General features: G+C 35.6%; 1 protein-coding gene across 1 annotated transcript in view; it reads left to right on the plus strand.

Moving 5' to 3' along the window:
• LOC117178455 (carbonic anhydrase 2-like) overlaps positions 1-10,988 on the plus strand; it is a 22,558-nt gene extending 11,570 nt beyond the window's left edge. The window contains exons 4-6 of the mRNA XM_033369882.1: positions 904-1,018; positions 1,390-1,614; positions 10,887-10,988. Coding sequence (XP_033225773.1) covers positions 904-1,018; positions 1,390-1,614; positions 10,887-10,988 — 442 coding nt within the window. The remainder of the gene's footprint in view (positions 1-903; positions 1,019-1,389; positions 1,615-10,886) is intronic.
• The last annotated feature ends 1,460 nt before the right edge of the window (positions 10,989-12,448 follow it).

Genomic DNA, 12,448 nt, shown 5'->3' on the forward strand with positions numbered 1-12,448 from the left:
GGGAGCTCTTCTTAATATTTTGACACCAAAATCATGTCGATACACCTTACCGACTGCGAGTAAAGCCACCCACGCTTTAACTTGACAGACTGTATATGTCCTATAAACTAATTTTAAATCTTCCGAAATGTTGAGAAACTTAAAAAGAGCATGATATTTGGTTTAATACCTTAAAATCATAAAAATCCCTGAAACACCCTTAAAATTTTTCAAATCTCTTAAATATTTCTCGTACTTTTTCAAAATACCCTAAATTATTTTAAATATTTCGAAATTCTTCGAAGTTTTTTAAATATCTTGAGTGTTGCTTGAAATCTTTTGAAATACCCAGATATATTTACAGTCCTTAAAAATCTCTTGGAATTCTCTAATTGTGTTGAAATTCCTTTCGAAATCTCTAAAAATCTCCTAAATTCTTTTAAATTCTTTGAATTCCTTAAAGTTATTTTGAATCTGATAATATTCCTTAAAATATCTTTTTGAGATATTTTATAATCCTTCATATTTATTGAAATCCTCAGAAATCTGATAAGCTCCCGTGAAATTCTTCGATTCTTTTTGTAAATCCTTTGAAATATATCGAAAATTTGAAAAGCCTCTAAAATGTTTTGGAATATTTTCAAGTATATTACCTTCACTCGATAAACTTAAACAATTTTGTATAATTTTTCAAGTACTAGTAATTTCTAAAACTGTGGAAAAACTCTGGATACATGGATTTCCTATAAGAATAATTTATTTAAAATATTTTTTAAATATTTATTTAACTCTTTTTACTTCTTAAACATACAGTAAAATTTAGTTATTTTAACCCCCCGCCCCCTCCAAAACCCTCAAAAAAATATTTTTTGTAATTTATCGATGGCCAATAAATTAAAAATATTATTTTGATGTTCTTTACAGTTATCAACTAGAGATGCACTTGGTTCACTATAAAGAAGGTTATGGCTCAATGAAGGGTGCAATGGGTAAACCTGACGGTCTTTCTGTGATTGGTGTTTTCTTTTCCATTCCAACGGTAAGTCATGTTAGTAGAATTTGATATTTTATAACAATTATTTCGCAGAAAAACCAAAAGATTATTAGTAACCCAACCTGTGTAACTCATGTTGAAACTAGTATAGTGGAATAAATTGCAAGAACTTGTAAGATTACTAATAATTGGTGCTAAAATTTTGAAAATTTCTTTTCTCGCATATTTTTGTCAAGAAAGATTCTTAGTAGGCCAGAAAACTGCCAAGCTTCAGAGACAAAATTACATTTTATTTGCCCTGCAAACATTTTTTATAGATAAAACGGTGTCAACAGAAACTCACGAAATGTTAGCACTAGAAGATGTTTTTCGTCTATGGTAATTCTTTAATATTTCAAATAATATTATAATTTTAGACGAAAAATCCAAAACATTCAGCACTTGATCCGATAGTAAATTTATTATCTAAGGTGAAGGATGTAGAAACAACAGTAAATATTCCACCGTTTTTATTGTCAACTTTTGGACTGCAAACACCACAAACGTATGTAACATACCAAGGATCTTTAACTACACCACCTTGTTCGCAAGTGGTAACTTGGTTATTATCTTTGGCTCCTCATGTCGTTACTAATCAACAGGTATTTATTTTCAATGAATATATACGCTTTTAATATTTTTATAATTGAACAGAATTTTTTATAATAAATCGGGGAAACCAAATAAATGAATTACATATACATTGAAACCTTTCTATTTCGTTGGTTTTGGGGCTGATCGTGGGTGAGAACAAATCCTTTAGAGCCAGCTACGTAACACGGTTGTTTGTTCACGCCTGAGTGACCATCCTACTTCCTGCGCAGCACCTTTTACTCCTATCTGCGGCGGGGCGTAAATAATTGACTTCCGAGAATTATTTTCGAAAGCGCTGTGGTGAGGAGCGCTTTTGAATGTTTTCACTGCACTAAAATAATCAATTTTTCCACAATTTAATGGTCAATATGGAATTTTAAGAAATATTTGACATTAGCAGATATTATTATAAAAATTTAAAAATGTTGTGAACTAAAATCCCAATATAAGAGAGATTTCTGGCATGGCTTTTTTTGCCCTTGTTCGGAAATTGAAGGAATCCCAACTTAATTGAAATGGCCATGAGGATCATTTAGCTTTCCCTGTTATTGTACATGAAGCTAGTACTAAGCCTGTTAAAAAAATCATCTGAAATAATATACATAATTTCATATAATTTTATAAATAGATCGCACTATTTGACATAAAAACGTAATATTTTTGTTATTAGTACACTTAACTCCGAATATAAGACCCTCCAGTTTACGCCGTTCCAGAATGTTACAGGCAATGAGATATTATGTTTTTTTGTTAATCTTGAAAGTGGAGCATATGAACGCCTTTGAAAGCCTATTTGAATAGAGCTTTATAAATTTTTATATTGAAATTTAGGTTATTTGGAAATATCAGGAGATAGTGGATCAGAACAAGTGGTAATAAGGGGGTTAATTACGGTTTTTTTTTTAATTTGGGCAGTGGCGCATATGAGCGCATTTGAAATCATGTCCGAAGAGACCATTAAACATTTTTTTATTGCAATTTAGGTTATTTGGAGATAGCTTTGGATAGTAGATCGTAACAAGTTGTAATGAGGGGGTTGATTATGATTTTTTGTTAATTTCGAATGTAATATGAGCACATTCGAAATTCTATACAAAAAGCTCTTTATAAAATTGTACAGTGTAATTTAGGTTATTTGAAGATATCATTGGATAGTGGATTGGTAACAACTGGTAATGAGGGTGTTAATTATGGTTTTTGTCGATTTCAAAAGTGGCGCATATGAGCGCATTCGAAACCCCATAGAAAAGTCACTTCATTAATGCGGATTAGAATTTTTATTTTGTTGGTCATCACTTCGTAAAATTTTGTTACCTCCATATCTTGGGAGACTTCAAAAATTTTCAAAAAAATGTATGACGCATATGAGCACATTTGAATACGAATGAATGCATGCCCTTAACTTAATATTGCACATCACTGTTGATGATTTAACACCTTCGTTACACTGCCTGCCCCCTCCAAAATATGATATTTTTGTTAATTAGCTAGCGCAAAATTTTTTAGTGGTAGCGCATTTGAGCGCATTTAAAGTTATAAAAGATAAATATGATGAATTTCAAAAAATATTATCACTAAAGAAAAATGACACCTACCTCCGCCCCTCTCCCCCTCATTTCGATCGCTGATAACTCGGTTATCAATGTGACGCGAAATGTTCTCTTTATGGTGCAGAAGAGCGTATTTAAATCTCTATAACAAACTCTCTTCATCAATGCGGATTGAAAACTTTTTATTTGTTTGGTCATCACTTCGTAAAATTTTTTTACCTCTATATCTTGGGAAATTATCAAGATTTTCAAAAAAATTTGTTGGCGCATATGAGCGCATTTAAAACCCCATAGGAAACTCCCTTTATCAATGCGGATTGCAAACTTTCTATTTTGTTGGTCATTACTTTGTAAAATTTGGTTACCTATATATCTTCGACAATTTTCGAAATTTTTCAAATAAAATTTCTGGCGCATATGAGCACATTTAAAGACGAATGAATCCATGTACTTAACTTTATATTGCACATACTGTTAAGGATTTAATACCGGCGTTACACTGGCCCCCTCCACTATATGATAACTGTTAATTAGCTAGCACCAATTTTTTTAATGGTGGCGCATTTGAAGTTATGAAAGATAGGTATGTAGAATTTAAAAAAATCTTATTAGTTTAGAAAAAGGACGCCAGCCCCCCCCCCCTATTTTAATCGTTCTTAACTCGGTTATCAATATTGCGCAAAAAAATTGCTTTATGGCGCATATGAGCACATTTAAAGATTTTCAAGATCATGTGATTTAAATTTTGAGTTTTCAAATGGGGGTGATAACGTGACGATAGCCCCCCACCCCCCGTAACATCTGATATAACTTCTACAGTATTGTGGCGTAAATACTTTCATCAGTGGCGCATGTAAGCGCATTAGGGGCGCAATTCAGTGGGCTAAAGAAAACCCGAAAATTTAAAGGGGGGGGGGGGTCTGGTGTAACATACCTGTAAAATATGGCAAAACTTACTCTTTTCAATAAAGTAGGTTTAAAAGATCAAGAAAGTATGATTTTGTGAAAAAAACTGAATTTTCTCAAATAAAGGACTTAACACCGTTTAACTTGTCCGGCTTTATTTTTGTCTCAATAAAAAAATCCTAGCGATATATATGTTACGGTCAAAGACTATAATACTCTGGGAAAGGAAATAGGTGCTGAAGACTATGGTTGGATTATTGTCGTTTTATTGGGACGATGTGTCCGCTTCAAAATACAAAGGAGAAGTGCTCCTGAGCCAGGAGACCAGTCCGGTTTTATACTAGAAAGTTTTTATCAGTAGTGAGTCATCCTTGGATCCCTTGACAGTCCTCTCTTAGGTATTTAGATTTCTTCCTGGGCATCTTTTCGAAATAAGAGAGCTGAAGTAGCTTGGTATTGGACGACTCTGGTTGCTGCAGGTCCCCTATGTGCGTGTATAACTTGAGCTGGACCCTTAAACTTGTAAATTACCAACTTGTAAATTACACACAAGGTGTGGAGAGTAGAATGGTCTTAAATAATTGTCCTCATCCGCATTTCCAAAGGGCTGCGAATAACAGGAGAAATAGGCTAGTTCAATTTAATTTCGTGATGTGTGATCGGCAATTCTTTGGAATAGTGCGTTGCTGCAAATACTTCGTTGTCAGTAACCGCCAAACAATGGCCTTCTAACGTCAGGACTACGGCTTTCCGGATTATTTAAGAAACTTCCAGTTTAATTGGGCATCAGATAGTGACTTGTATGTAGTGTAGGGGTGATATATACCATTGGTACCTATAAAGGAAACTCTGAATAAAATTGGAGGTTATTCAGAAATATTTTTTATCGCAGATTTGACCATGCTGAGAGATTAACCAGCCAAGGCAGGTCACTTCCAGATGTATCTTTTTAACTAGGTCCGTTATCTTGCAGTACTTCATGTCCCCTTTCCTATACACTGTCGTACATCAATTGTAGTGAACGAGAAACGGTCCTTGGATAGAGCAATAGGTTTCTACTGGATTCCGTCAAAGATGTAATGGTGTATTTGACTAAGAAAGAGAAGAGATATGTATTGTGAAACTTCGTATGCTACGGGGTCTGGAATTAGTGTGTGAGCACGATAGATTAGTCTGTTGTTTATTAATGTTGTATCAATACTACTTATGTGCATGTACAAGTAGTAATTGTTTTTCGTCAATGGGTACGGCATTTATTGCTGTATGTTTTCTTTTATTTTCTCGAGAGATTTTATGACATCTGAAAGGGAGACTAAATCTGGCGAGAGGACTCTATTCCTTGCTTCTGCTATTGCTGTTTCAATAGTTTCTATTATCTTTGAGGTTTCTTCTAGGTGAATTTCCATAGTGAATAAGGAGTTCAGGATTTTATTGTTAAAGTCCAGGGCAGTTAAAGCATTCGTGAGTCGACTTGCTGAGTTCTCTAGTTGTGTGAGATCGTTTTGCTGCTGGCATTTGATTTCGTCTAGTTTTGAAATGGTGGTTTGTAGAAGGCTTATCTGGTTTTTTATAAGAACGACGATACCTTGGGATTTATTATAGACATCGTCTATGTCCCTGTTGATGTTTTCGGCATCATCTGCACTCATTGTTTCGAACAAAAACTTGGTTGCACTACGTATGAAGTTGAACAAGCCATGTTTAAAATGATTGATTGAAATTCGTTCAATTACTGCAAAAACTACTTGGATGGGACAACGAACAAAGTAGTAGGCCCAACTATTTAAGTTTGTAATATATGCCGCTGCTATTAAAGTAGTTGAGGCTACTACTTTTATTCGTAAGATTGGTAGCAGTTATCTTTTCTACTTTATTTGTTCTCGCTACAACTTTCGATGGTAGGTAGTAGTTTCAGGTAGGTGTGTTTACTACTTTAAATAGTAAACGTTACTACTTTAACTAGTAAGTCTCACTATTAAATTAGTTATTTTACAAATAAATTAGATGATCTTACTAGTTAAAGTAGTAATCCTTACTATTATATCATCCTATATATAATATTACTAATCAATATTATATTTTCTTACAATTCATATAATTTGATTCATCCCGCTGGCAAGCTCAATTGTCACGATGATGTATTCATACAAATTAGGATACCTTTTCACAGAGGCCTGTTTCGAAATATGCGTTGAACTTATTTGACAAATCGAGTTCGCATCTAGGTTATCAATCAATCAAATTTGTCAGTAACCAACAAAGTAACTAGAAATAAATTCTATGAAAAATATTGATTCCACGATTATTTCAAAAAAGGCCTCCGTGAAAAGGTGATCTAAGCGTAGGCCATAGAGCAGCGATCCCCAAACTAGTGCCGCCGGCCGATAACGTTCCTCAGGTGTTCCTACTCTGTTTTTTCTATGATGATCAAATCATCCAGATAGATGAAGCATATTTGACCTATCAGCCCTTGTCGATTAAAGTTCACCATTCGCTGGTAAATGGTGGGTGCGTTAAGTCCCACGGGCGTTCGAACTGATTCCCAGTTTCCTTTATGTGTGGAAAAAGCATTTTTCTCGATGTCCTCTTTAGCAACGCCTTTTAATAAAAACGATTAGTCATTTTTAAGCATTACATATTTGTCTGAACCAAGCATGCACAAGATTTCATCAATTAATGGCAAAGTGTAACTATCTTGTTCTGTAAATTCATTGAGTTTCCTAAAATCCATTACCAGTCTCCATTTTTGTTTTTTGCTACTGTCCAGTTTCTTTTTTACTAACCATACGGGAAATCAAGCTATGTTTTGTCTCTGGGTTTACTATTTTTGCTTTGTAGTTACATTGGTTCGTTTTTAGGTTTGAGAGGGGTTCGATTTTCATTTATTTCTTTTTTATCTATAATATTTGATTTTCTCCATTTGCATTAACTGTTAATATCTTTGTCCTACTTGTGTAGTCACTTCGATAAATTCCTGGTAATATTTCTTTTCCGTTTATGATGAAGTCGCCGGCGGGAAGCTCTAAGTGAAGATGTTTGTTCATTAACTTGACGTGGAATTTAACTGGGTTATAGTCTCTTTGAAGTGGGATCGGGACATGTGGAAGATCTAATGTATTGCTCATAAAGTTTATTTTTGCATGATAGGCCGTGAGCCAATCTCTGCCCAAAATGCCATCAAATTCAGTGGGAAAATTGTTTTTGACCACATGGAATTTATGCGAGTTATTTTTAGAGGATAACATGCACATCCCTAAAATTTCGTCCACACCGTTCTCGATTTCGAAACTTTTTCTTTTAAGTTCCGGGATTTTTTTTGCCTTGCACGTTTGTTTGTTTAGACATTCAGTTTTCATGAAGGATTCCGGGCTGCCAGAGTCTACCAATAATCCTTGTCTGCATTGATATCCCCTTTTACAGCTCCTGTCCCACTTCCTCTGCCTAGTAGGCTCTTCGTGCTGAATCTTTGCTGTTCGGGTTGCAGGGCTGAAAATTTTGTTTCTTTACCTGATTCTGTTTGGTTTAACATTTTTTTCTGTATGTGCAGTTTTATAATAGTATTTGCAGGTTGCCAACAGTCTGGATCGTTGTTGTTCCTTATCCAGATAATTTTTCTCTTGTAGATCTGTCTGGTAGACATCATTTAGACCATTTGCTGATACCTACGGATGAAGGCCTCTACTCTTTCATGTACCAATGACACATCGGGTCTCTTTCTCTCTCTGATGAGTTGCGGCAGCGATTTCCGTCGGGCTCCAAACTCGATGCCCAACGCATCTTTCAATTTCCGCAGCGTCAGGGAGAGCGTGATCCTCATCACAACTCTCTAAGCTTCTCCTTTTAATTTTCTCGAGCGATTTCCTCGTAGAGCATCAGCGACTATAACATCCTTCACTGTTTGGATTCCACCAGCCATGGCGTAGACGTCATCTATTAGGTGGTATGGAATTGGGGCCGGGCTTGGTGGAGGGGTACCCAATTTTTCCTGTTGGTCCAGACTTATTCTGGATAGACGATTTTGTGCTTCCTTGACGGCTGTTTTTATCTCAAAGAATTGTCGCTCTAGTTCTTCTTTCGTTGCCTTGTTGACGTCTTCACTGGAGAAGAATGTCTGCATATTTCCGAACATTAGAAGTTGATGCTAAAATCTGAACTACCCTGAGATGACCCTGTTACTTGATTCACTGTTAATGATTGCATTTCCCCTATACTTTTGCATCTAATAGATTCACTTTTTGTTTTAATTCTCCTATGTGAGCTACTTCATGAAATGTCGGGTTGACCGGTCACTTCTTTATCAGGTTTTTATTACAAAATTTCTCACTGAGAGTACTTTTATTCACTTTATTTCTTCCTTTTTTCTAATGCGTATAGAAATTTTGCTAATAAATTTGCACGTGCTCACCCAGATTAGCAATGATGCTGCAATTTTCATTTTCCTGATCTTTGATCCAACGTATTCTCCCAGCAGGGTGGTTGTCATCCAGTTCCTGCTGCTTGCAGGTCTTGCAAAAGAGCCTTGTCCTTTCTGAGTTGTGTAGATGCTGTTCATAGATGGTTCCTACATTTTTTGGTATCCTCTGGTTTTCCAAGTTTCCCAGCGATGAGGGTCTTTCAACGTTGACGAACGTAGGGATCCTGTCACGGTCGCCTATTTGTGATCTAGAAAATCGGTGATTTTAGTTTTTTAAAAGGACTATAATACTTTGGGAATGGAAATAAGTACTGGAGACTATGGTTTGATTATTGTTTTAATGAGAGGATGTGTCCGCTTCAAGATACAAAAGAGAAGCCCTCCCGAGCCAGGAGGCCGGTCGGGTTTTATACTAGAGAGTTGTTATTAGTAGTGAGTCATCCTTGGATCCCTTCACAGAATAAAAAATAAATAAAACAATTGAAAATTTATATTTTTTAACATTAACAGATTACCAACATCTTACTAGCATTCAAGCTTAGTATTGTAAATTTATCATTATCTGAAACAATGGCAACCGCTTCATTGTAATTTTTTCCAAAACCATGTCAAAATTGGCATAGATTCATTGAGCAACATGCGTGCGGAAAGCCCTGATCAAGCCCCCCTGGCGCTCAAGCTATAAACCCTATTGTGCTACACACTTATATAGTCGCCCTCAGTAGCTGACTCCAGGCCTTTTGGTGATGCCCAGTATGTCAACCACTGATCGCGTTATAATTCCCTATAGTACCATAAAGTAGGCCCCATGGGTTTGCTGCCTGAGCCTGATAAATTCTAGCTATTGACATAAGACGCCATCAACTTTCACCACTTTGAACTTTCTCGTGAGAATCACCAGGCTGGTATTTTCCGGATTTACCGAGAACCTCAAGCTGTCGCGCCAGAGCTTAAAGATGCGCAGCGCCGATCTCATTAAACCTATCAACGTTTCCAAAAGAGACCCCCTGACTAGCATTACAAAGTCTCGCGCGTATCCGTGGCTATAATATCCATTCTTATTTAGCCTGCGAGGAGGTTTTCCACGACAATGCATCACAGGAGGGTTGACAGGAACCTAGCTGTGGGCATCCCTGCGGCACTATTCCCCAGATTAGGCCTTTGCCATGGCTAACTTCGAGTAGCCTCCGGCGTAGCATGCTTTCTATCCATCTTACCAGCTGGTATACCCAGCTTACCAGCTACGCGTTTCGACAAAGCCTGAAGGTCCTGCTGCCCTCTGTGCAGTGAGGATGATAATATCACCTCATCCCTGATATATCTATCGACCTGCTTTTATAGCGTCTTCAGGGTGAAGAACGTTAAACTGATTGGCAAAAAATCATTAGCAGGAGTGGAGCCCTCCTTGCAATGCTTGGGAATGAAGGTCACTCTGCCATCCTTCAATGTCGACGGGACCGTTTTAAAGGGGCAGAATGACTCTCGGTCGGTTGAATTCGCATGCATTTTAGACTAACATTCCCTGAGTTCTATACCATAGGTAATTTATTTTTCGGACGCAAGGTCTTCTGAGGGCGCTGACGACGCTCTAATGCAACTGACTGTAAGTTCCTCTTAAGTTCCAAAGTGTGTTCCTAATTATTTTTTTCTTTTCCACTTACTTCCGTAAAATATTCAGTTTACGCTTGTCTCCGTATTACAAAAACAATCTTTTAAATATTTTTCACCACGAAGTAAAATCCACCGGAAACAGGTCATACGCCCCTGACTGTTTGCACTCGGAGTTGGCCTACGTCTGGTTCAGTTAGATTAGGTCAGGTCTACCGTCTGGCCCAAAACTGGGACTATCTTCCAATTTGACTGTATCTACAAGGTTCATTGTATTTGTGTTCTATGAGAAAAGATGTAATATCACTGACCAATCGTCAGCTTTTTGGGGCAGTTTTTGTTTTTTAAATAAAAAATCATATTGCCGAAAATTTTAATTTTGTTACTAGGTTAACTTATTATTGCACACTAAAAGAAATTGAAAAATCTCCATAGTCAAATACTGCAATGGCCATTCGTAGAAAAAGGCTGAAAACACTGTGAAAATCGGCGTCCTATATAGAAATTCTAAATTAAGAAAACAATCATTTTGAGGAAAAGTGGGGAGGTTCTGAGGAATTGGAGGGACTATGCTGAGAGCTTTTTAGCATATTTAGCATATTTGTTTTTTGAAATTAGAGGTTGAAAAATAATGAAACTAGAAAAATGTGGTTTTTAACCCACTGCCAAACACTTACTTGGAGGGTTTGCCGACCACGACTGAAATTGACTTTCTCTAATTTCTGAGCCTAGAATATATGATCTATGAATGCTTTAGGAAGGTGTTATTAAACTATTTGTTCATACATAATATTATTTTCAGATGCAGGCTTTTAGAGCAGTAAAGCTGGAACATTTGGATAAAGAAAATGACAGACCACAACAACCTATTAATCGCCGCGTGTTTAAATTTGTTAACACTTAATCCTCAACACTTACAATAATGTGAGGAATGGGAAGACATTATATGGACTCTCGCTATTTTACTTGATCACTCTGGTAGAATTTAATAGAATAGAATATTATATATTATTATTCTTACAAAATAGAATACATTGTTATTATATACACCGGCACTGTGGCCTAGTGGTAAAGGGAATGGGAAGTTATCAATAGGAGAAAAGGAGTAATAATGGGCATTAAAGAGGAAATCAAATTTTCCTAGTGGACCCAGAACCTGACTAGACTGCTTAAAGGAGTGGAAAATAAGGTATGAGTTGAAAATAGGAAGAAACTAAAGGAGGAAAAGAGCAGATATAATGGAATAAGTAGGTAAAAGAAAAAGAACGAGAACGAGGCTGAATAGAAATTAAGCAACAGGAGAGGATTCTACAGAGAACGAGACTTTGAGTTTTGGTGGAGAAGGTATGAGGGAGGAAATTTTGGATTTCAGATTCAGATTAATTTTTCAAAAGTTATAGCCTAAAAGGTTATTTACTGTAAAAAAATTCAAAGACGGAAGTTAATCACGGAGTGCCTCCACAAACTTTAACCCAAAGATCCTTGAATTTAGATAATATTTACTGGATATTGTTTTATGTTGGCATAAAAATACTTCGAAGAAGTTCCCAGTCCAAAATAGATAGCTTTATTTTTCAATTACGCCAGCCTTATCTATTCACAATCTGAGATGAAGCGGTGGTTAAAAGTATGTTTCAACCATTTTTGCTGTGATCAAACCGTTTTTTTCCAATATACAAAAATCTCTGTGGATTATACAGTTTTTATATTAGAACATAATTTCATTGAATTTTTTCACTCAGCATTAATCAAGAGAAGCGTATTATATTTAAAATCGAGAAATTAAAAAAATAAGAATAAAAACTGTTATTTGAGAAAAGTGCTCCAACGATTTCATAAATTACATATCAAAAATATTCGAACAACCAAAGAGAAAATTTAAAAAAAAAGAAGATTTTATATTTAATTTTTAACAATACTTATGTAGCCATTTTTTTCTTTGAAAGTTTTAGTTGATAATAAAAATTTCTTATTTTCAAAAGCATAGCGTATGCTATGTAGGAATGATTTTTTCCAAAGAAACTTCTTGTGATGTCTTTCTCATGATAAAGTTGGTTGAGGTTCATTGTGCAAGGTTAGTACCTCTTACCTGTATTCAGGTTTCTTATTGAGATAAGACACTGATTAAAATACGCTTTATAACAGTATGCCTCTAAAAATGATTTTTTTAAGAAGAATGTTTTATGAATTTATGTTCAGTAGTTAAGGAAAATAATTTACCCATACTTATTGGAAATAAAATGACTAACAAACTGTACACATTTTTCATCTTAACAATCGAAAGTTTTTCAAATTAAGATTCACATAAAAAATTTAATGATCCATTCGCTTCAACTAAGAAAGGACTAGATAGGAACGTTAGCT

This window comes from Belonocnema kinseyi, chromosome 8, assembly GCF_010883055.1.
Source record: "Belonocnema kinseyi isolate 2016_QV_RU_SX_M_011 chromosome 8, B_treatae_v1, whole genome shotgun sequence".
In the NCBI taxonomy this organism is placed as follows: Eukaryota; Metazoa; Arthropoda; class Insecta; order Hymenoptera; family Cynipidae; genus Belonocnema; species Belonocnema kinseyi.